The sequence below is a fragment of the Catharus ustulatus genome, chromosome 3 (genome assembly GCF_009819885.2).
Source record: "Catharus ustulatus isolate bCatUst1 chromosome 3, bCatUst1.pri.v2, whole genome shotgun sequence".
Classification (NCBI taxonomy): domain Eukaryota; kingdom Metazoa; phylum Chordata; class Aves; order Passeriformes; family Turdidae; genus Catharus; species Catharus ustulatus.
Window position 1 is genome coordinate 73903274 of NC_046223.1, and position 25188 is coordinate 73928461.

At 42.0% G+C, this 25188-nt stretch overlaps 1 protein-coding gene across 2 annotated transcripts in view; it reads left to right on the plus strand.

Moving 5' to 3' along the window:
* The first annotated feature begins 5219 nt into the window (after nucleotides 1-5219).
* Nucleotides 5220-25188, plus strand: part of BVES (blood vessel epicardial substance) — a 28135-nt gene continuing 8166 nt past the window's right edge. The window contains exons 1-6 of one of the 2 annotated variants that reach the window (XM_033055640.1): nucleotides 5220-5363; nucleotides 9830-10063; nucleotides 13393-13517; nucleotides 19118-19305; nucleotides 20245-20353; nucleotides 23180-23347. In XM_033055640.1, the coding sequence (XP_032911531.1) occupies nucleotides 9841-10063; nucleotides 13393-13517; nucleotides 19118-19305; nucleotides 20245-20353; nucleotides 23180-23347 (813 nt within the window). In that variant the 5' untranslated portion in view covers nucleotides 5220-5363; nucleotides 9830-9840. The remainder of the gene's footprint in view (nucleotides 5364-9829; nucleotides 10064-13392; nucleotides 13518-19117; nucleotides 19306-20244; nucleotides 20354-23179; nucleotides 23348-25188) is intronic. The other variant, XM_033055639.1, reaches the window with a different exon arrangement.

Here is a 25188-nt window from a genome sequence, read left to right on the forward strand (position 1 = left end):
TTGTTTGGTTACAGCTTTTCAAAAATATGGTGTTCTTACAGGAAAGATGTTCATTATTTAAAAAAATATTGGGTAAGTATTAGTAGGAAAAAAATACCAGAAATACTGATACATAAAACATTTTTTATTGGTTTTGATTTTACAAACTATTATCATCTCTTTGTTAATTATATCGATTGCCATTTTAGTTCAGAAAGTGCTTTTTGCAGTGGTCTTTGTACTTCAGATACATGCAAAAGCAATAATCACATATGTTTATTTCAGTCTGTATCCCTGCTTTTAACCCTGTATAAAAGGGTTTTGGTTTTTTTCTTTACAGAACAAGGAAGTGTAATAAACATCATTCAGAAGACTGGTCTTATTTATTCATTAAAATGAAAAGATTTTTTTTTTTTAATTCTGTGTTTGCTTTTACTCTTAAAGATCAGGGTAGTAGGGAGCAGTTGTGGCATGCTCTAACTCAGCACACATTTTGACAGTCCTTTACAATATGCACAGTTCATTACATTTTTAAAAGCTCTCTCTTTCCATTTCCAAGTTCTTCTGAGCTGGTCTATTTACCTTTTCTTTCCCCTCACTGTGGACGATTTTCACTATCAAATCGTGTATGCTTTCTCTGTCACTTGTTAAAAAAATTCCTTAGACTCATGTTCAGCCTCTCCCTACTTCTTTTTTGTCCTTGTCCCTCAAGTTTTTAAGTCAGTTTTTTTCTTTTTTTCTTTCAGTTCTGTCTGTCAGTCTGGAGATAGTAAACACTTATTATTTAGTTCATTTTCATGTCTTTACATAAAATTCTAAATCCTTATCAATAATTTTTCAAATTCCTAGAAAGTGGTTGATAATGATGCAAATATGCAACATCCTGAAAGTTCAATCCTAGCCTTTGCTTCTGAAAAATAGCCACAGTAAATATTGAAATGAGCAGCTATAAAGGGATTAATACTGAAACAAAACAATAATTGTCACCGCTACCAATACCCAAAAGGATGCATACATTTGTACTCTGTGATTCCTTTGGTCTATACAGACAGTCACATAGACTCACACAAATTCTCTGCAGAGAGCGTGTTGAGAGCTGCAGCTGAAATGCATTTACTTCAGGATTAGCACAGACATCTCTCCATGATAGTTTTAAACTTTATTTGTGCATGGATGTTGTCCAAAAATGGAACAGAAGAATCACAGCCGGTTCACCCAGTGCTGCCAAATCTGCTGTAGTGGGGACCCCTAAAAATGGTCTGTCACCCAGGGAGGGGACAGTTGCAATGCAAAAGCATGGTGCTATTACTTGTCTTCCAATGTTGTGTGAAGTAAGAGCTGCCTCACTTTAATAGAGAGCAATGTGTTGATAACTATTTGAGTTCCAGGCAGGCTATGTGGTCAGATTCCATATCTGGTATTCCTGTACTTGCAGAGAGAAGCAAACCCCCTGGGACAGGTTCCCATTATTCTCCTACGCAGTTAGCGAGCTGCCCTGGCAGGGCAGTGACAAGCCTGCCATGGCTTTAGGAAATCCAACTCATTTCATATCTGCTCTCCTGTTTTTGGGGGGGAATCATGTGATTTAGGGAGAGCTAGAGCAAGCACAGCAGGCCCTTCTATCAAGTCCTAGAAAAATCACTTGCAAGCAGTTCACAGAAATTGTTCACTGAGCAATTTCAAATAATGAACACACAAAATAAAGTGTCAGCAGGGAACTGCTCGTGCATAATTTGGGAGCCGGGATAATTGTTCAGTATGATTGAATAAATTGTTTACTGCGTACAGTTTAGATAACTTTAATGGCAAACAATTTTACTCTGTTCTTATACCTCAGGATCATGTACCCTTTTGATAAACATCTACATCAACCATCTGTTAAACTTTGAATACTTTGATTATTTTAGAAAAAAGTTGGCTCCTGGCTCTAAGCTGGCAACAATCTGTTACTCTACTATTAGTATTAGTCAGATACCTGGAAGCCCTGGGATATGGTGTTTTATATCTTGGATTCAAACAAAATATAGCCCTTCTTGCATTAACAGGAGACACCCTTCCTGCAATGCGGGTCTTGCATTGTAAGAATTGCCTGACTATACATTAGAAAGTGTCTGTCAGAGTGCCTGAGGTAAACATGCACTAGAATGTACATAGTCCTGTTAAATAAACCTCCAGAATGCTAAAGAGATGAGAAACTATTTGTTGTTCACCATCTCTTTCATACAGACTTCCTTCCAATAAAACATAATTCTTGAGGATGCTTTCAGGCAAAACCTATATAAATAAATTTTCTGTAGAAAATAAGTATGATTTTTCAGTTATATGGCACAGAATTTCAGCAAGTGGGATGGGATTTGCTATTGAATTTTGTCCCATTCCAGACAGTTGTCAAATACATACAGGTGAATTACTTTCTAAAGGAGCCCACTTACAGAGCCTATGGAGGGAATTTAAAAGATTGGTTTCGAGTAGATGCTGAGTATGCTTCCTGAAACTATAAATGGAAACATTTCATAGATCTTGCCATTGTCTGAAAATAGCCCTGTGAGCCTGGCACATCTGGGATCCTGAATACAAAGCATTTGTTCTCTTTAGTGAAAACTTTGCCTAAAAAAGGCTGCAACATTGGGCTCTCATTTGGAAGAGGCAGAGTGCTCACAGTTTCATGGAAAGTTTCTTCCTCATCTGCTTAATTAAGTTTTCCAGTGCCTGGCTGGGCTAAACTGAGAGACAGGAGAGGGAGGTTCAGGTCTCAGCTGTGCCTCTGAACTCCTCCTGCCTGTCCTCTTCTGAGGTCCAACACCTTCCTGCATTATCAGCAGGATGATATTTTCCCTGGAATCCAGAAGAACAGTCAGGCACCAAGAGGTTAAGGTGTACTGCTGAGGATCACAAAGCTGGTTGCTGGAGATAAGGAGCAAGACTGAGCAATTTGCAACATCCATGTGACATTTTCTACCGTGGACTATTACTGTGAAAATAAAGGACTTAAGCTATCAAGAGTCATAACAGGAGAAAGAGAAGCCTGCATCAATGAACATCTGTAACAGCATTAGGTCGGTCTCTGCTAATGAAATGCATCAATTCAACACAAATCTCAAAAATTGATCTGTCTGTCCAAAGCCAATTCCTCATTCTGTGGAAATGCAAACAGTTCTTATTTCTTGCTCTGTCAGATTAATTTATATTAGTAGACTTGAAAGAACCTGCAGCTCGTTGACAAAGATCAGTTAAAGCAGTCTTTATAGTGATTTAACAATAGAATGTTAATTTAATTAAACCAGCCCATTCTCCTACAGTACATGAGACCTTATTTTAAGGGGATAAATTCTACTTAGTGCTTTTTACTTAGAGAATGCTTGTTATCTGTATAAGTACAGGTAATTTTATCTAATATTTTCTGTAAAACTAAAGGCCAGGAATCTGTCATATAAAATTAATGCCAGTGATTCTGTTAAAGTTTTTCTTCTATGCACATGTGCACACCACAGCACAAACTAGAGTCCATTGGAGTCATGTCTATGTGCTCCACTTGCTTATGGTCCTCCTGGAGAGAGAGGATATAGGGGCATCTCTCAATCCTCTCTCATTTCCCTCGTCCTGCTGACAGCTGTACTGGTAGATACCACCATCTCCATGTAGTCTTGGTTTATACTGCCCTGCTGCAGAGGGGAAATGGCATTTCATCATGAATGTCCTGAAATATGAAGATCCCAAGAGACTAGCCACAATCAGGACAAAGCTCTGCACTCCCACATGGCTGCAAATATTATTAGTTTGTTGCTAAGTTTTCCTAACAATTTTTTTTTTTTTCTGCATTGGGCTAAGCACACACTGTTTACCACCAAGGCTTCCCCCAAAATTAGAGAAGACCTAGAGGGTAATGAAAGAGGTACAAAAACTTTATAGAAGACACAACTGTGCTTCTCCAATGCATAACATTCAGTAACATGCTAGAAAATGCTTACACATCAGTTTGGATTGGAACAGGAACTCTCTGACGGGTTGCTTTGTGCAGCTTTTGGAAGCTACTTGGCTTTGCTCCAGCCAGCATAGCTGAATACTATCAATCTCAAACACATGCTAGATGCTATCACTCATGACCATTCCTGTAGCCATGCTGTCATGACTCCTTCCCACTCTTTTTCCAGCTCACTTACTCTACATATCTCAGGAAAGAGACGGCATATCCATAAAAATGGCTGGCCAGTCGGAGGAAATATAGTACCAAATCAAGTCCTTCATAATTATTTCATAATGTGTTTTTGAAAACCTTATAAGATCTTGAAGATCTTATACAAGGCAGCAGGATTCATAAAACCTCTGTTCACATGGCACGCACTCCTGAAGACATTCTGATCTGTTGTCCAAGGTGCAAAACCACGAATAACTGCAACAAAGGCAGGGCCTCCTGAGATGCATGTTGATGTGTACAGATATAAACTGTTGCTTCAAAAACAAGTTTGGATTCTGTATGCTTCCCAAAAATTTTTAAGAATAATGCTGATCTTAAGCTCTCGGCTGCTGAAAACCCCACTTTGTAGCTAGCTCGTCAGAATGCATTGAAAGGGGTTTTCTGCCTTGGCAGTCCTCATTCATCACTGACAGTCAGGTTTTGAGGTGGGCTGGAATGCCTTTCACCACCGAAAGCTGCTCGCCTGCCTCCTGGGAATGAAGGCACGCTCGGTGACTGCTTCACCTGTCCTGTAAGACTGGTTGTGCCGGCGGGGGCTGGACAGGACACGGGCAGAGCCGATGCCGACATGCGGGGACAGAAGCGTCCCGCTGTGGAAGCACGCCGTTCCTGGGGGCTGTCAAAGTGCCACACGAGCAAACTTGGTGACATTTCTTATAACATCACGCTCGTGACCAAGCAACCACAGCAGGTGCCGAGCTGAGAAGAGCAGTTTTATAGAGGCTGTTGAGGCTCCTTGACACACCATGTAGGGGCAATACTGCTGGCCGCAGGTTGAGGGGAGAATTGGGCTCTCCTAATTTTAACCACCCAACAGCTGGGCAGGCTCGGGGCTCTGGCTGCGCGGCCGCACCTCTGCGGGACGGCTCTCCCCACCTAATTTGGGCGCCTCGGCTGAGCACTGCGGGGTGGCCCCAAGCCCCGGCGGTGATGCCCGGGGCGATGCTCGGAGGGGCGATCGGAGCCCGGCGGAGCTCCCGCCCCTCCGCAGCCCCGGTGCCGGCGGAGGCGCCTGCGCGCTGCGGCCGCTCGGTGCCGGCCCCGCTGGCACCGCCCGCAGCTCCCGCGGCTCCTCTGCCTATTTTAGTCACGGCCGCGGCTCCGGGACCGCCAGCGGCGAACAGCGGCAGCCCCGGGCCTTGGCCGCTCTGCCCGGGCGGCCGGGAAACTTTTCCGCGGGCGCGGGCAGGTGAGGAGCGCTCCTCCCGCGGCACCGCGGGTGGGGAGCGGCGGGAGCCTGCACGGTCGGGTCCCTGCACCTAAGGTCCCTGCACGGTCGGGTCCCTGCCCCTCGGGTCTCTGCACCTCGGGTCCCGCAGCCCCGGGCCGGCGGTGCCGCTCCGCCGGGCTCGGCCGTGGGGCTGCCCGGCCAGCGCGGGGAACGCGCGGTCCCGTCCCGGCTCTGCCGCTCCCTTGGCTCGCTCCCCGTGCCTGGCTGCGGGCGCACCGGGACCGCGATCTCCGCCTGTGCCCTGCCCGCGGGGAGGAGGGACGGGTTGCGGCTGTCGAAGTGGCGCTTTTGAGGGAAAAGGGACCAGCTGCTCGGTTCTTCTCGATGTTTAGCAATTATTTTCTCGATGGTTTTGTACAAAGCGGGGGTTCGGGGTTCGCACGCTGCGGGCTCAGCTGAAGCTGCGGGGTGGCCGCCGCGGTGCGCCCCGGGCTCGGGCGCTCGGCGCGTCCGTGAGCGCAGCCCCGGCGGGGAGCGCGGGGAAAGCTTTCCTCACGGGCTGGATACTTTGTTCACTATGAGGAATGAACGTGTTGTTAAACTTCTCTTGATTGAAGCGACTAAGGAGAGTAACAAATTTTAGTTAATGACGCGATTAATTGAATGAGACTTGCTGCATGGAGCGTATTGAAATACATATTTTCTTAAACCTCTCCTATTCGCTCCTACTGCATTGTAAAAGAGGAAATCGGTAACTTAAACTGTAATTACCTCAGCTATACTACCTCTAGTAGCTTGTCTTCAACTCACAAAAGAATTATTGCCTAAAATATGCAGCTTCTGTGCTGTAAGACCATAGAAAAGTAATTGAAAGTTTTGCAGGTATAATTAAATTATTAATTTTTTTTAATTGCACTGACTGTAAAGTTATAGAAACAAACTCAAGGAAAGATTTTAGAAGTTCACTTGAATAATGCTGACCAGTAAAGCTGTGGGATGTGAATAATCTCAATAATGTGGGTAATTACAACTGGGACACTCAGCACTGTCCCGTGTCAGCTTGGCTGGCTGGTTCTCATAGTAGAACCAAATGCTTTACATTTTATGCTAGGTCTGTCTTCTGTGAGTGTTGTTTAGGTATCCATAAAATTCACACTTATTTCAAGGTAATTTTGGTGTCTGAATATTTGTGGACAAAATCTTTTGGGAATGCCTTTCAGAAGTTTGTTCTCTTGTATAAAACTGTTGTTCAGTACAGCAAAATTCTAGAGTAAGCTCTCCTCGTTTATATTCTGAGAATTTGTATTTTCTGACCACGTATTACCTTAACTTTCTATTAAGTTCATGCACCAAAAAAAAAAAATAATAGGCGCTTTTTTTAAAAACAACATTAATTTCTATTAGGTTCAATATTAAAGAGTCAGTGAGTTTTTATTATTTATATATACCCTTTTTTTCCCCCCTTCCCATTTGAACAACAAAATGGTTTGAGGTCTCAATCATCTGAATTTTCAATTTCTTGGTTTGGTAAATCTAAATCCATAATGAATATTAAAACATGCTCTTTTAATTATTTGTCTTATGTTCCATGAAGTTTTCAGTTCAGTGGATGCTATTTTACCCCAACTTTCCAGAATTATTTGACTGTGTTGGTTGTTTTTTTAACTCCTGATATTAATACATGTCTTTGCATTGAAGACTTAAGCATATGGCTATATGGTCTTGTGCTATGTTAATCCTTAGTAGACAAAATTAAAGTTTTAAAGGCCTGAATCTGTACTTTCAAAATTGATTTTTGGCTTTCTGAGGTCAGAGAAGGTGAAAAATGATAATTGCTAGTTCTTTTGTGGAACTGCAGACTTAATCCTCATTCTTCAGTATTATTTGGCAACAGTGGATACTAGGACTAAAGAATTGACCTAAAAATTACAGTGATGTTGTTTTTTGTCATTTTGGAAATTTGTCTTTCTGGTGTAACCTGTAAGCAGCCACTTTAGGTCACAGCTTGTATCTCTGCCTGTCTGCCTTTTCTCCTGATCCTCAAAGCAGTCTCCGTAGTTGAAATTTGGAAGCCATGTCTAAGTCTCTCCTTGTGTCATTTTGCAGATAGCATCAATCTATTTCTGTCAGCTTTTAGATACCAACATGATGGAGAAGTTCTAGTATCTGCTGTTTCCAGTATGTTAGGGGAGCTGTGATTATTGTTTGTGAGTAGTAAGTAAAGTTCAAAGATATTCACATAAAGACAAAGCTTATGAAAAACTGGAGGTGGGCAGACTTAGATTCCTGGGCTCTAATTTAGGCAATCTAGTAGGTAAGCCTGACCTTCAAAAGTGTTGAACATCCTCTTACACCTGTGGACACTTTAAATTGCTTGATCGACACTTGAAGAAACTCTTTCCCATTATTTCAGTTTATGGCTGGTGATTTGTTGCATCAGTATTTGTGAAGAGCAAGGGGAGCAGTGTTTTGGCTAGGCTGTGAGGAGAATGAGATTGTCAGGTGCTGTATATTTAATTTGGTTCATTTGGTTTCCAGTCTTCTAATGTATGATGCTTTAGAGCTGAGTGATCTGTGATCAAATGCAGCTGAAATTACTTCTTGCAGCCTCCTTTGATGTTGAGTTGTGTATCTGTGTGTGAGGTTGGTTGTCTTTGCTTGTTCTGTTGGCATTTTAAGTGATGCCTTTACTGGCATGTGACTGGGCAGTGAAAGACCGAATATAGGTAGAAACTCAGCCTATTTGTTTTTTTAAAAGATCTAGAGATCCTGCTGCTCCAGTGTAAGGAGTTTATATTGTTTGGAAACAACAGGAGCACCAGATGAGCTGTGTGTAAGATGAGCACAGACATAGTTATCCAGTTAGCAATTCCCTGCTGTTTATGAGCGCGTTAAAATTCCAGTCCTGCAGCCTCACACGGGCTCGGGTTTTGGCTCACTGTGTGAGTGGCTTTGTCAGGACAGTGAAAGTGCTCTAATGACTCTCTTGATGAACTCATGTGGAAGAGCTGAAAGAAAGTAGGAGTGTGTTTGGATAGGCCTTATCTTTGCTAACAGTTAACTGTAGAGTTTATGACAAACCTTTGTGAATCTTTGTGAATAACTAATGTAGGAAAGAAAAGAGAGAAGTGGTATCTTAAGAAATAAGTGAATTGTGTATTTTGGATTATATCAGATATTTAGGATTAGGATTAGATTTCTTTTTCTCTTGAAAATAATTTAAATCCAGATATAGATATACTAAACCAGTGCTAGTGTTTGATCCTGCAGGATGCCTGCACATTCTGTAGCATACTTTAACTGTGACAGGCTCTGGGCATAGGAGATGAGCTCTAAGAGAGAGTTGAGGATTTCTTTCTTCCCACTGCTTTCAGAAGGGGTCTAAAACACTGATTGATTTTGAAAACTGTCTGACTTGCTTATGCCCTGTACACAGGTGGATTGCGAGAAAATAATGAAAGGAAGGGATGAAGCAGCTCAAATTTATTTCACAGGCCAAGAAACACTCTCAATTAACAGACACGCTTCAGAGTATATTCAAGTCTGCAGGAAGCAGTGTATTACCTGTGACCCAAAATTGTCTGCTGGGTGCTGAGGAGATGAATTACATGCAGTTAGTGATGACACACATCAGGGACATGAACTGTGTCTACAGAATTTAATTGAATGCAAATCCTGCTGCATTGTGTGTTACGGAGCTTGTTTGCTCAGGGGTGAGGTACATATAGTTCATTAATGAGACTCTAGCCCACCTCCATGCAATTTCTACTGCTGTGGCAGTGAGACACCATACATGCCTTGCTGGAAATAGGGTTCTCCTGTGTTTGGCAGCAGACATGTCTAGGAGCAGTCGTGCTCCTTCTGCTGAGACCTGCTCTGGGTTGAGAAGACCTTCAGTAGAGGTTGTAACACTGACTGCAGTTACCCAGAGAGACCAGCTTTTAATATTCTAGACATAGTGTCTTGAAATCTTCCAGTTTCTCCGTGTAGTTTGTTTTAAATAGCAATTTTTTTGTTTGTTATTAGTATTTACCTGCAGATGTTTTTTCCATTTAATTGAGGCAAAAGGTATATGTGTTATATTTATTATTACAAAAACAAGAATATCCTATGTATATTTAGATTAGATGTAGAAATGGAAAGACTAGAAATAGTCTTTAGCTGTCTCATTTTCTCCAGTAGTTCTGCACACAGACAAGGGTCTTGCAAGCTTGTTCAAACTGTGTAGACCAAGTGACTTCCCTAAAAGACTGGCAGCAAACTTAGCAGCCTCTCTGTTTTGCTAGCTGTGATTTAGGTGAAAGAGATAGCAAAGCACTATTGAACTATAGACCTAGCTTGTCTTTTTAAAATGTTTTTAATATTTTTTCATTAATTATAATGGAAAATATATCTTGAAGAGAGAAAATAACCCTAAAATCCATGTGTATGTCTACTATGTTTCAGTTTAATGCCTAGTGAATTTTTTTTCCCTCTCCTTGCAGGAGTCTCCAAGATGAATACTACAGCAATGAACCCACTCACTGTTACTCCACTAGGTTTTGTTCCAGACTTAAAAAATTCCACCCTTGATCCCCTCAATGAGACTGCATGTGAAAACTGGAAAGAGATTCATCATCTTGTTTTCCACGTGGCAAACATTTGCTTTGCAGTCGGACTGGTTATTCCAACTACTTTAAATCTTCATATGATTCTTCTGCGAGGCCTGCTGACCGTAGGTAGGAGAATTATTCTGGAGACAGAAATGTGACAGAAATGGCTGGGTTTGACCATTATGGAGCTGGTCCCTGTGACTTATGGTGAAATTACAGTAGTTTCACGAATACAAGCCGCACGGATTATAAGCCGCACCCCCGGTGCCTCGACAATGTTGCTGTCTTTGTCAATAGATAAGCCGCACCCCGAATATTAGCCGCACTTTCGTTCGTCGCGAGAATCCGTGCGCAGCTTTCACAAATTGGCCAATTAGTAACAGGATCGCGGCATAGCGGGCTTTACTGGCTCGGGGCGGGGCCAGGCAGGCTCGGCCCGCTCATGGTTGCCAACGGGGCCGGGTGGCCCAGCTCAGCGCCACGGCTCGGCGGGGCTGGCCGGGTGGTGCTGCCGCCGCCGCCGGGCTCGCTGGCCCCCCTCTCCCGTCAGCACCGCCCCGCTGCCGCGTTCGCTCGCCCGGCTGGCAGGGCTGCCGCCGCCGCCGGGCTCGCCGCTCGCCCCGCGCCGCTTTCGCTCGCCCCGCGCCGCTTTCGCTCGCCCCGCGCCGCTTTCGCTCGCCCCGCGCCGCTTTCGCTCGCCCCGCGCCGCTTTCGCTCGCCCCGCGCCGCTTTCGCTCGCCCCGCGCCGCTTTCGCTCGCCCCGCGCCGCTTTCGCTCGCCCCGCGCCCGCGAGCGCCGCTTTCGCGAGCCCTGCCGGCAGGGCTGCCGCCGCCGCCACCAGGCTCGCCGGCCGCCCCCTCCCGTCTGCACCGCCGCCGCGTTTCCTCGCCCTGGCCGGCACTGCAGGCCCCCGCACCGCCGGGCTCCCCCACGCTGCTGGCCCCGATTCTGCTGGGCTTCCCCCGCTGCCAGGCAGCCCCACCCGCCGGCCTTCCTGCTTCTGCCATGCTCCCCTGCACTGCTAGCCCCAGTTCTCCCGGGCTCCCCCGCCCTGCTGGCCCGGGCTCTGCTGCCCCACTGCCCCGCCCTGCTGGCTCAGGCTCTGCCGCCCGCCCCCCACACTGCTGGCCCCGCCTCTGCCAGGCTTTCCCACCTCAGCTGGGGCCGGCCGGGCTCCAGCTTGGCTTGGGGCTGCCGCGGGCTCTCACTTCCGTGTTGGCAGCTTTTAGAATTTTGTTAATGTATTAGCCGCCCCGGAATATTGGCCGCACTTCCGGGTTTCCACCAAAATTTTGGTCAAATTGGTGCGGCTTGTATTCGTGAAATTACTGTACTGCCTGTAATAATGACCATTGTGCTCTGTTGAAGGTGCACACTGTGCTCTGATGAAGGTGGTTTTGGTCTAAGGCTCTGTTTTGACCCTGACATATCATTTCTAGAAAGATTATATAGCCCTTGAATCTTAAAACTTCCTAGAACTGTAATTTACAATTTCAAACCTATGAAGATGTCACCATGAGACAAGTGGCTATCATTTATGTCAGATGTTTAATGGGATGTTTAAAATCCACTTATTTCAAGTCACTGGTCATTCTATGTCTGGTCATTAAGATCTTTATTTTATATTTTAAGTAAGTACTGAGACTGTGTATTGGCAGGTGCACTGGCTTAGTGTGTCTGAGATCAGTGAGGTTTTCCTTGAGAAGCTTGTTGTGAGCCCATGTGTTCTTCTAATGTGGGTTCAAACATGTGGCACTTGTGGGTCACCAGCATTATTTTTGTTGCTCATTTAGAAGTGCAGCCTTTTGTATTCTCTGTTCTGATATCAGTCATGTTTCTTCTACCACTGTAGGAATCTTGTGACACCAGTGTCTGACTTGAGAGGAAAACCTAAATTTGGCATGCTTGAGACTGAGCAAGTGTGGTTTGATTTTTAACATTGCAGTCCCACAGCTATTTCAAAGCCTCTGTACCTTGTGTGGGACAAGATCCTTGTGATCAGAGAAGGAATAGTGACTCATTGCAGTGCAAGAAAGATTAATCCAAACCATCAAGGGCATGCTTATGTATTTTTGAGTGGGTCCTTATTGGCATTATAGTGTGGGTAAATTTTACGATAGGAACTCTTTGAATTTACAATGCTCTTGCATTTTCTATTTTATAGTTGCTATAGGGTAACTTCTTAAAACAGACTGCACTGGTGACCAAGGATCTGAACATTGCAAGACCTTTTATCTTGGCTTTAAAAGCAAAAGGAGCTCTGCACTTGCCGAGCCTGGCATTTTGATCTGCAGGTCTTGTAGTATCTTGAGCAGGTGGGGAAAAAGAGTTTTGCAAGCTGGAGTGGCAGCAAGAGGCAGATTTACTCAGTGGGCAGAATGAGTAATGAGGGCTGGTTCGTAGGGACCTGCTCCCTTTGCTTTGACCCTGCCCCACCTCTGTGCTGCTCGGCAGTATTGCTACTCTTCAATACATCCAGACATCATATCCTCCTGTGCCTTGCAGTCTAACTAGTGAGCAGATCAAGAGTCACTATGTTTTGATTTTTCTAATCCATATGTAGGTGCTACCTCATCAGTTAACAACCCAGACAGACTAGGTAGTACCAAGCTCATTAAGTCAATGTCATCTTCAGGGAGAAAGGGGTTAAAACACCCATTTGGCACTGTCTCCTTTTTTTTTCTTTGCAGGAAACTTATGGGAAAATATATCTGTGACCTCTCCAGCCATCTCTTTTGGATGGTAGGCTCACAGTTATCTGGAAGAGGCTCACTAATACATAATCCATCATTTGATAAGTGCTGTCTTTGTAGGCTGAAAGTGGAATCCCTAATCATACATGATGCCTTATCTTTTAAAGCAAGTGTCATTACTCAAAGTAAGGCAACTAAAAAAAGAGTAAGCATTTGAGTAAAAAAAGGAGTAAACATTCGATATCAAGCACCTTGATATTGCACAGGAGAATTACAAGGTCACATCAGCAATAATAGTTTATTTTAATTTTCAAAAATATCTATGTATGACTTTAGGAAGTCTTTATGCAACTCTTCCTTGTTAATTAGATGTGAACGCTCATTTCTAGGCCTTTTTTTGTCTAATTAGTGCAACACAAACTTTTGTGAGCTGCCCATCTCTTTTCTACTTTATTTCAGTAACAAATCATCATGGACTGTACCTTTCTGCTTGCCCCATTCTGATCTGAATTACTGTCATTTCAGCTTTGAAGTCCCATATAGTAGGGCTGCAGTCTGTCAACCTGCCCTCAGTTCCTGTTTGCAGCATTGCAGTGATTAGCTGTTGTTGCATGCCTTCATCCAGAGAGCTTAACTGCATTAAAGCTTATAGAATATATTGCTTTTCAGGGAAGTTATACTCAGTGGACATATTCTTGATGGTTTTCTAGGAATGTTATTTGGTGAAATTTAACTTCCTTTTTTTTTTTTTAATTTTTACAGGATGTGCATTATTCATCATTTGGGCTACACTCTATCGCTGTGCCTTGGACATAATGATCTGGAATTCTGTGTTTTTGGTTGTCAACCTTTTGCATTTCATATACCTAGTGTATAAAAGAAGACCGGTATGTATAATACACAAATTTCACAGTCTAGTAAGAAGCAAGAAAAAGGAAGTTTTGCCCATGTTTGCTGGGCAGACCAATGGATTAGAACATATTTTCAGCAGAATACTTTTGTGTTTTGCCCGAAACTCCATTCTGGACATACTTTGGAAGTGTGCAACAATTTGTACCCAAAAAAAGAGAAAACAGGATCTAACTGGAAATAAGCTCTTCACCAATTCAACACAGCCTGTGCAAGAAAGCAGCTAAGAAATTAGCTGGCAAGGCAGCATAAAGCTTGACTTCTGTCTTGCCTACAAAGCAGCTTAAAACTAACTAGACTGATCTGTCACTACACATTTGTAGATGTGTACTAAATATTTGTAGTTCAAATTGCTCTTGAAGAGTTTACTACTTAAAGGGTAACTTCCTCTTCAGTTAGTATTACTAATGCTATTTTTTCAGCCTATTAAATCCATTCATGTCACCACTGGATGCAGCACAGGATGAAACTGCATTGTATTTCTGCTAGGTAGCAATGGCCGTGCTGTCCAGCGCACACGAAATAGCAGTTGTGATAAAGGAGAGCCAGAGAGGCCAGACTCTACCTACTCCCTAGGTGTCCACAGTTAAATACCCCATGCAGGTACCCTGGTTGCTTATATGGGATGAACTCTTTGCAGTCTTTTCTCTCAATCAAATTAGCATGTTCTGCTTCTCTTCAATCCCCCCACCAATTAAGCCTTTTTAATAAATCTTGAGGCTTTTAATCTTCTGTCAGATGGGACAGGAAATGGCCACCAAAGTCAGAAACTATTGCAAAAGGCAGGAGAGCTCAGCTGCGAGAAACCCATTTCCCTGGGACACCAAGCCTTTAAATTTACCTGTATTTTAAAAGTGAGTTGTGGCATCCTTAAACATAGGTAATGGTCCTTGAGTTTGTACCCATCCAACCCTTTCCAAAAATCTAAATAAAAGGTTATTGGTGAGTGAAAAAGCATCCTGGGAAGATGATGTGCTGATTTGGGCTTGAGTAAAAAACCCAACCAAACGAAAAATCACCCTGCAATGTGCGAATCAATACTGAATTAAGAAAGAAATACATTATTTTGTAATTACAGTTGTCTTCTAAAAGCTATGTTGGCATAGACTGGGGTTCTTTGTGCATTATGGTATAGATTTCATCCTATTGAAGAGGCAGTTATTTTCACTAAATCCTCTAGTAAATTTGTTAGCAGAATTATTTGTAGGAGTTAGGTTAAGTGGTAGAAGTGATTGAAGTACTCTGTGGGTGGATACAAAAAGAAGGGATTGTGTAAGAATGTGGAACTCAACTGATAAATTGAGTCACCAAAGTTGGGAAAAATTGCTTCTAAGAGAGGGAGGCCTGGAGCACCTGCCTTTAACTTTGGTTTTTCTTTCTGTAGCCCTTGCCCACTGTCAGGGTAACCACAGCAGGAGTGAGGTGCTTGGCACTCCCATAAACTCTGTGCTGCTCACACTCTGGCAGGCAACCACAGCATATAAAAGGAGTCTAAAGGTTAAATTGCATCTGTCTACAACAAGTTGATAAATTGAGTACATGTGTTAAAAAAGGAAGAGGCTCTACCTACATCAGTGTTCCTCCAGTCTGGAACACAGATTCACCCAAAGATTACTATCAAATGTGCTATGTGACCTGTGCAACTTAACTTAAGCAAAAATTAGATCTGATAGAAGAGCCAGGTACTGCTGCTTCTTTGCATATTAAGCCTTGATTTCAGTAGTCTTCTTTTCATTGAGAAATTACAGTTTTTATGAACATTATGTAGAATCTATTATGTTATTCTAATTGCTGTAATACACAATATGTTCAGTAATTACTAAAAAATACATGAACCTTTGTTACAAACTATGATCAACAAGCATACTTGAAGTGGTGCCTAATAGTCATGCATGTCTTTTTAGCTGTCTAAGAGGTTTATTATGAACCCCAAGGCTGTTTTAAGTGTTTTTCCTACAGGAGGACAAAGAATGGGAAAAAATTAAAACTCTTAGGAGCTAATTTTTGAATGAGATTCTCTCTGCAGCTATTGCATTGTCCATCTTGATCAGTTTTGGTAATTCTCACAAACAGTTTTTCCAAGGAAAGAAAGGAATGGAAGAATAATTACAAGTTAGTCATATTACAAAATGAATAATTGATATGTTCAGTTGTTAAATATTTATTTTATTAAATGGAGCATGCAAAATCACAGTGAGTTTCTTTTCTGACCAGAAGATTATTTCAGTGGTTTCAATTCCTTGGAGTTTTACAAATTTGGCTTTTTTAGTAGGAGTGGAGTCAGAGTCTAATCAGTCTGACTCTGAGTTCTGGCAGCATTCCAGAATATTTCAACCCCTGCTGAACAAAACATTACACCTACCCATATGGCTTGTTTGGAATATGACCCACAAGCATGACTGGAGGAGCAGTGAGCTGTGCTTGGGAAGGGGGAATGGTCAGTGAAGCACAGCTACAGCCTGCAATCTGATCTGTCTTTGAGAAAGTGGCTACACCTGCTTTCCCCTCAAAGTATTACACACTAGAGGAAGATCATGAAACATGACCCATGTGCTAGTTAAGGGATTGGATTAACATTCCAGGGACAAAATTTGCCCTCGTGTGTGTACCTGGTTTTGGGTTCAGGAGTCTTGGGAGCTATATAAATTCCTTTTTCAAATGAAAACATACTTCATTAAGTTACAGTGGTCACGTATAGAAAGAGGTGCAAATTAAATTGGTACAGCTGTTAAAATGAAAGAATTCCCAGAGAACAGGAACCTGGTAAAATAGTCATCTAGCTTTGTGAGTATATGGAACATATTTTGAAATCAAACAGCTCAGGACAATCCTGAACATAATACAATTTATCTTGCATGTTTGTTTTTAATCCTTGTTTTGTCTGTGTAGATGTCCTCTGAGGCATTAAAGATTGTGGCATAAGGAACATACAGGGAATTTAAAACCTGGATTTCATATGAATGTAGTTGCTTGTAGTAATTATTTGAGTAGTAATTGATTCAATGTGAAACCAGTGTAACATCAGGTCAGGTGATGCACTGGACATAGTAAGTCCAAGAGCCCTGATGTCATTGCAAGGCCATTCCTGATAGTCATGGAATAATGGTGGTGACTGAAAGAAGTGAGTGAGGAACAGAGGAAGCAAATGCCACTCCTTTCCTCAAAAAGGGCAAGAAGGAGAATCCAGGGGCCTGCAGCCTGGTCAGCCTCAACTTGATCCCTGAAAAGAAGGTATAAATAGTCCTGGAAAAAAAAGGACCCTGGTAATCAGGAGTGGGCAGCAAGGATTTACCAAAGGGAGCATGCTTAACCAGCCTGATAATAGATGGATGAGAAACTGAGTGGTCAACTCCAGAGAGCCAAAGGTTCAGAGTTCTACTGTCCCTTTTGGGTCTGTACTGGGACAAGTGCGATTTACTGTCATCGTTAATGACATAGACAAAGGGATTGAGTGCACCCCCAACAAGTTTACAGATGACACCAAGCTGAGTTGTTTGACACACCTGGAGGATGGGATACCATCCAGAGGGACTTGGACAAGCTTGAGAAGTGAGCCAATAGAAATCTCATTAAATGCAACATGACCAAGTGCAAGATTCTGCACCTGGGTTGGGGCAAAGCTCAATACCAACACAGGCAGAGGGGTGGAGAGAAAGAGAGCAGCCCTACAGGGAAGAACTTGGGTGTGGATGAGAGGCTGGACTTGGCAATGTGCATTCACGGCCACAGAAATCCAATTGTCTCCTGAGCTGCATTAAAAGCAGTGTGACTAGCAGAGTGAGGGAAGTGACTGCTCTGATGAGATCCCACCTGAAGTGCTCTGGGGCTCTGAGCACAGAGACAGAAGAGGTGCTCTAGGAGAAAAGACTGGGAGAGTTGGGGTTGTTCAGCTTGGAAAAGAGAAGGCTTTAGGGTGGCCTTCCAGTTCTGGAAGGGAAACTGCAAGAAGGATGGAGAGGGACACTTTACAAGGGCACGTAGTAACAGGATAAGGGGGAATGGTTTCAAACTGAGAGTATGTTTAGATTAGATATTAGTAAGAAATATTTTACTGTGAGGGGGCTGAGGCACTGGAACATGTTGCCCAAATCCCTAGAAGTGTTCAAGGTCAGGTTAAAGCTCTGATGCTACCTGGTCTTGTGGAAGATGTCCCAGCCCATGGCAGAGGGATTGGAACTGGGTGATCTTTAAGGTCCCTTCCAACCCAAGCCATTCTATGATAACCTTCCACAATGAAATGACTGGCCAGACAGCTGAGAATGGTGATATCATCAACCTTAATTTTTGTAGGGTTTTCAACCCTGTCTTGTATAAAATCCTGATAGACAGCCTGTTGAAGTGTGACCTGGATGAGGATGCAGTGGGATGGATTGAAATCTGGCAGAATGGCAAGGCTGAGTGTGGTAGTCAGAGGTAAGAAGTCCATCTGGATCTGTGTACTGCACATACACTCGTGTGTGGTGTGTAACCTCGGGACCAGCACTAGTCCCAGGACTGTTTGATACCTTCATTTGCTGTCTGGGTGGTAGGGCAGATATGAACCCTGCTGACACAAAACTGTGAGGAGTGGCTGATAGGCCAGAAGGTTGGGAAATCCTCTGGAGGGGCCTCAGTGGGCTGGAGAAACAGAGCAGCAGAAACCTCATGGAGTTCAACAGAAAGTGTGGAGTACTGTACCAGGGGAGGAGTAACCCCGTGCATCAGCACATGCCACGGACTTAAAGCAGCTTTGCAGAAAAGGACCTGCAGGTCCTGGAGGGAGAGTTTAGTATGAATCAGAAACTTGCCTCTCTCTTCCTTTTTACCATTCTTTTTTGGTTGTTTTTCCTTGTTCTCTTGTTTCTTTATTTTTATTATTATCTGATGCTTATTGTTCTAATTTGTATTCCTCATGGCAAATATGCAGGCTTTATTCAGGCTGCCTCTGCTTTCAGGAAGGCTGTAATATTGTCTCATCCCTTGCTTTCTTTATTCAGGGAAGACTTCCAGGCTTAGGATTTCAGCCAACATCCTTTCCCTCATTGCTGCTGCCTGAGTTTGGGTGGGCTCTTAGATGTGGGATGTTTAGCTGGCAATGCTTTTGGTTTTTTTTCCTCCCTCATCACATGTGGTTTCAATATAATTGGTTTGTTTTTCAGGACTTGCTTTTCTACTGCAAGTCAGCCAAGAAACTCAGGGATGAGAGGGGCTCCCAGGAGAGCCTGAGAGATAGCCAGCCACAGTGATGTGTGCATACAGTGTGAAAGACAACCTCATTTTTTTTACTCTATATAATTCTTGCCCAAGTCCTATTCACTATTGCATCAACAGACGTCTCAGGAGGCTCCTTGTATGTGATTTAAAGTGCCACTAGGATGGAACAGCATTCTAAAGCACCAGTGTGCCTGCCTGGCTAATTTTAGATAAGATTTTGGTCACCCTGTCATAGGTAGTGTTTGTGAATAGACATCACCGCTTCTTTGCTTGCTTAAGCATAATGAAGCCAAAGATGTCCTTCAAGCTAAAGCATGTGTGCAGTCTTACTTGTTTTTAACTAATGCATCTGTGTTTATTGATGTCTCTTGTTTTTCCAATCTAGATCAAGATAGAGAAGGAGCTTAGCAGCCTCTACAAGAGAATGTTTGAACCTCTCCATGTGCCTCCAGAGCTCTTCCAAAGACTAACTGGACAATTCTGCAACATTCAGACTTTGAAGACAGGTCAAGCCTATGCAGCAGAAGATAAAACATCAGTTGATGATAGGCTAAGCATTCTCCTGAAGGGGAAGTAGGTTCTATAAAAGTTCTATAAAAGTTCTATAAAAGCTTGGGGACAGTATTCTTTGTGTTACGGTTGAATAAATTAGAAAATAATTGAGGTTGCAATTGTTTGTAATATGTTATGGTCTACGGTCAAATAGTCTATGCTTACACTCTTATGTGACACCATTTTCAGGTGGCAGGGATATCTCTTACTGGGACCATATTGTGTATCCACTTACGTGTGCAGATGCATGAATTTTAGTGGGAATTATATCTGTATAATGCCAAAGGCAGTGTCTTGCAAAATAAGCAAGATGTTGGTTTTTTTTAGTTTTAGATATCCTAGTTGTCTCCTCAGCCCATTCTCAGGTTTTAAGATTAAAAAATATGGTGCATGAGGGAAGAAGAAGTATCTCTCCAGTAAGTTTTAAAATAACAGGCCTTTGGAATTGATTCATTGCACTTGTACATGAAGTAGAGAGGGGCAGGTGCACTGCCCAGAGGCAGACAGAATCCAGGTGAGAAAGCATAAAATATATGCCTATGGCCAAACTGTAGTCTTGAAATTCATACTAAATTCTGGCCAATATTTTAATAAAGTTTATGATGACAAGCAACAGTGATGTCAGGCTTCATTGGTTTTCTTACTCATTACCACAAAGCTGCTTATCTAAGGGAAGCCTGATTCTGATCCAGCTGTGTAACACAACCTTTCTCATATTAAATAACAATGTTTTGTGGATACATGCCATGTTCGTCAATTCTCTATTTGTCTGGCAGCCTGTTCTGCTTGGAATCAGTTAGGCAGAAAACAGGGTAGCTCTGGGAGTGATATTCCAGAAGATGAACATATTTATTCCTGTTACCTACTGCTTTACCATTGTCAATAGTCCTACCCAATTTTTTATTAAATTAATCAACCTCCGTGATTTTAAAATATTGTTTCATACATTTTTATTTCCAGAATGAAGGTGTCTTATCGAGGGCATTTTCTGCATAATATTTACCCCTGTGCCTTTATAGATTCTCCTGAATTTCGATCAACACAGATGAACCGGGGTGAGAAATTCCAGGTACACTTTGTTTTAAATGTCACTGGATATGATCTGGTGAGACCATTAAAAAAACAGAGTATAAATCTTGTCAACAGTGAACTATTTGACTTGCATAATTTTACTATCCTTCATTATACGTGCTATCCTATAGGTATTTGAAGATGGACCCTATCAAGAATAACTTTTAAATGCTGCAAAACAGTATTATAATGGCGTATATTGAGCAGTCTGGCTCTTGCTATTCTGTTCTCTTTTACTGTTTCCAAGTTTATTTTGTGTTACAAGATTGTTCAAGACAAATAATTTAAGAGGCAGTTTTGATGGAAAAAGACGATATGAACAGGTTTCATCACTGATTCAAAAAAAGAAAAGGGGAAAAGAACTACTGTAATAATGAAAATCTAGAAGTTTAGGCACTAGAAATTAGAAATTGGTATTTATAAAAGTGTATTAATACTCCTGTTATTTTGCAATTTGCAATTTCAGCAGCATAAGCTGAAAATTGTCTCAGTATTTTGAATAAAAATATTCATATGGGGAACAATAGGGGTATATTTCTCTAGCGGTGTAGTTATGCTGATATATTAAATATATTTTATTGTAGTTTAGGGGATGGAATACTTTTAGAGAAGGGTGTTTTTCCCCACAGAAATGGCTATTTTGCAGCCTCTTACTTGATATTCTTTGGCTGGTATGTGTAATGATGACTGGACTGTGACTGACTGGTACGTCCCCACTGATACCGTGGCAGAAGGGGGGGGAGGCAGAGCTGTGCAGACTCTAAAATCAGTGATTGATGTCATATGTTCCAGTCAAACATCGGGCTTTGTTCCAAGGGAAGAAGAGACTTCTCCAGATGCATTCACTTCACAGCCTGGCTGCCCTCTTGGCACAGCCCCATTCTCTTGGAAGCAACTGGATAGGAATCGGTCCCTCCCAAGGGAAAAGGGTCATGCCTCAGCTTCTGCCTGCCTTGGAAGTTATTATAATCTGGAGCAGTGCGCATCCTTTATTCGTGGGCTCTGCTTGGTGCTGCCATGTGAACAGCAGCAGCCTTGTTCAGTCTTAAGGACCCCATCTGCTGGCAGTGCTGGCAAATTCTTCCTCAGCCTGTGGGCTTATATTTCAGTCTGTGGAGTTAAAAATCCATGGGTACATGACAGTTATCCATTGTTTCTAGGACTTTATGTTTTTGGTTTTTTTGGTTTTTTTTTTGTTTTTTTTTTCAGGCTGTCATGTTATCTTATAAAAGCAGAGAGAACCTGATTTTGAGTCATTCATAGATGCCTGACTCCCCCTCGCAGAACCTGTGTCTGGGTATGACCAGTGTGGGTTTTGGTGTGGCATTGCCCTCTGCTGGCACAGGGGGATGAACCTGGCAGCCCCATCCTCCCATGAGAGGGGGCAAGTTCCCCTGGAACCCATAACTGGATCATCAATAACTGAGCAAACGCAGCCTTGGCTCAACTGCTGCAAGATTGTACTTGGGGGATTAGCAGGGATGACAGTTACGAGAGGAAGATGGAAATATTTTTTTTTAAATCACCAAAATCTCTTTGATGGAGACCTTTGAGTGATATTGGTTTTTCCTGTTTGGTGAGAGTGTTGTAAAATAAAACCAAGCTACATATAGCCCTACTGCAAGTAATTTCACAATTATAAGCCGCACCATTTTGACTAAAATTTTGGTCCGAACCCGAAGTGCGGCTTATAATCAGGTACGGCTTATATATGGACAAAGAACAAAAAGTTGCTGTTTTAGTTTGGAGGACAGGTGTCTGCTGAGAAAGGCAGGAGCTTCTCTTTGAAATGGAGAATGTAAACCCCCTCCCTCCAAATTATAATAATTTTGAAATCAAGGGGCTTTCATGCAAAACAATGGGAATCAGGAATAAGAGTTCTTTACCAGGGAAATCAAAATAGAAATACAGCACTACAAAGAAACAAACTCCAAACCCTGACAAAGTCAGAGTACAACCTGACACCCCGTCAGGCAGGGTGTTGGTAGCAGTCCCATTAAATGGTGGTTGCATCCTCCTGCAGTGACAGATGTGATTCAGTTGGAGCAGTGCTCCTGTAGAAGGTGCAGTTTCCCTCTGGAGGTCCAGTGGTTATGTGGAGAAATCCGGTTTTCCTCTGGAGTCCAGTGGAGAAAGGGGCTCCCTTAGTGTCCCAAAACCTCTGTTTTTATTTGGTAAGAAATGTTGGGCTCTTTCCCCTGGCTGGAGCAACTTCCAATGGGATTCAGTAATTTTATCAGTCCCACAGTGGGACTCAATGGGCCATTAGCAGAAAATGACTCGCTGGAGGAAGGATGGGTTATGAAAAGATAAAGAACAATGCCCTGCCTGGTTTCAATGGATGGCCCATTAGCAGAACATCTGCCATTGAGATAAGGATCACTGCCCCCACCCTCAACAGATAGTGATAGAATAGATACCTTTTATCACACTCTGTATTGTGCGGCTTATAATCAGGTGCGGCTTATAATTGTGAAATTACTGTACTTGTCATCACTATAGGACTAACTTCATACATAAATTTCCTCTTACATAAATGCTTTTATGTCTTGGGAACTCATGAGAGATTTTCCCCTGTCATTGTCTCCCAGGTTTTCTGTAAAGCAACATATATCAGTTAAAAAAATAATGATACTAAATAGCTGAGAATTTTTACATTTGTAAATATCACATTCATAACAAAGGGATACCAAAAAGCTTTATAGCTTTCAGAGTTATTTTAATTGGACTCACAAATAAAATGCTATCACTTCTTTTAAAGCATGTGTAAGTGTGCTCACCTTAAAACATTTTTAAATGTGCTAATTCTGTATTTATTTTCCAGGTCACTATTATTGCAGATGATAACTGCAAGTTCCTGTGCTGGTCCAGGGAACGACTGACTTACTTTCTGGAGTCTGAGCCATTTCTGTATGAGATCTTTAAGTACCTTATTGGCAAAGATATTACAAATAAACTTTATTCATTGAATGACCCAACCTTAAATGACAAGGTAAGCAACTTTAAGTTTTGTTTGGGAATTTTCCTCACACATACAAATGTGGTTTTACTTCAATTTTAAATGCTCTTAATACAACTTATTTTAACCTGCTGCCATCAGCTGCTGAGTGCACACTCATGGCCTTTTAGTGCCAAGGTGTGAGTCAGTGCAACATTTCTGTCAGAAGCAGTATTTGTTAAAGTTAACACAGTAATTTACAAGAGAGATGAGTAATTGAGATTCAGAACTGATCAGCTTGTGGAAGTATTTCTAGCTGACTATTAGACATGATGGCCAGCAGCTGAAAAGATGCTTCTCCCTGAATATACTTTCTCACCAATAAATGAGTGTCTTTGTAAAAAGAAGCTTCAGAATTTTGTCTTAAAACAAATGTCTTACTGGGGGCAAACAATTATGTAAAACTGCTTGCTAGGAAGAACAATTTCAAAGTGTCTTTGAGGGTTAAAAATGAAAACCAACAAACAAACATTATGTTGATAGGATGCAGTTAGAGGAAGGAATTATGAAATACATATAACACATAAATACATATAGTTATATATAAAACGTTATGTGGTCTGAATATAACTCATTCTTTCCCTGTAGAGGAAGTGGTTTTCAGGTGTCCTGATACGTGGTCTGGGTGTACTCATGGAGATATGAACTATCGTGGTTTAGTTTCATTTTGTCTCCTTACTTATTACTTATCATAATTTTTAAGAATTTAAAAATCCAACAAATTTTGTCCCTCCTTTGACTTAATATCTGCACACTTTCACTTCAGTTTTGTACTGAAGTCTTAGTACTGTGCTCTTGTACTGTCTTTGTCACATAAATTTAAGATTATTGTAGCTGGTTTGTTATGGTAAATTTTGAAAATGTATATTGTCAAAATCAAGTGAGCATTTGGGAAATTTGTAGTATTTTTCATTCTTCCTTAAAGAAAAATCCTGTTGCATGAGCTCTTCCTACCTAACTTGGCATGAGAACTATCAAATAAATTCTTAATTTTCCCACTGCCAGCACTCTGTGTACATATCACCTCTCGCAAGCTTCACTTTCAAATATAAGTATTATTGGTGTTTTTGATGTCTTGTAACTGGTGTCAGTCTCATCAGAAAATGTTGTGGTTGACTTCTGTATGTAGGGGCCTATGGAAATAAATTGAGTATTGATTATTCATATTCAAGATGGTAGTAAGAAGGTAAAACTATCAAATAGCTGGAAAACAAAACAGTTATTTTGTAACAAAACTTGTGATTTTTATCCTACCTGAGGAGACTTTCACTAGTGTTGGGAAATAATCATTCCTTTCTGCATGGAATAGGACACTAGTTCCTGACTTCTAAAATTCAGTAAAGTGAAGTTATCCATTATAGTCTTGTCATTGATTGCTACCTTTCACATATACCTAAAATAGCATTCTGACTTGCAGTAATACCTAACAAGGTGCATTGTATGGCTTTATATAAATGCTGTGGTATAAAGGCTTCTCAGGAAGGCCATTCAAAGCAAAATGGGAGCTCCTCAGACCATTTGACAGGGAGAGGATAATGTTCACCTGACACATTTAGTCTGCAGTAGAATGAAGAGCCAAATGGTCATCTGCTGGGAAGGAATGACATTCACCACTTTTCTAACATGATGGAAGGAAAAGCCAGGAAATGAACATGTTTCTGTTAAGGTATAAATTGCCTCTATATATAGCATGCTGTTTTGTTTAGCAAGGAGGACCAGCCTCATCATAAAGACTACATTTAATTGCAGAGCATCATATTTAAATTATGAATTACCAGATAATAAACCCCAAGCTTTCTGTAAGAAAATAGATGAAAATTTCAGTACAAAAGCAA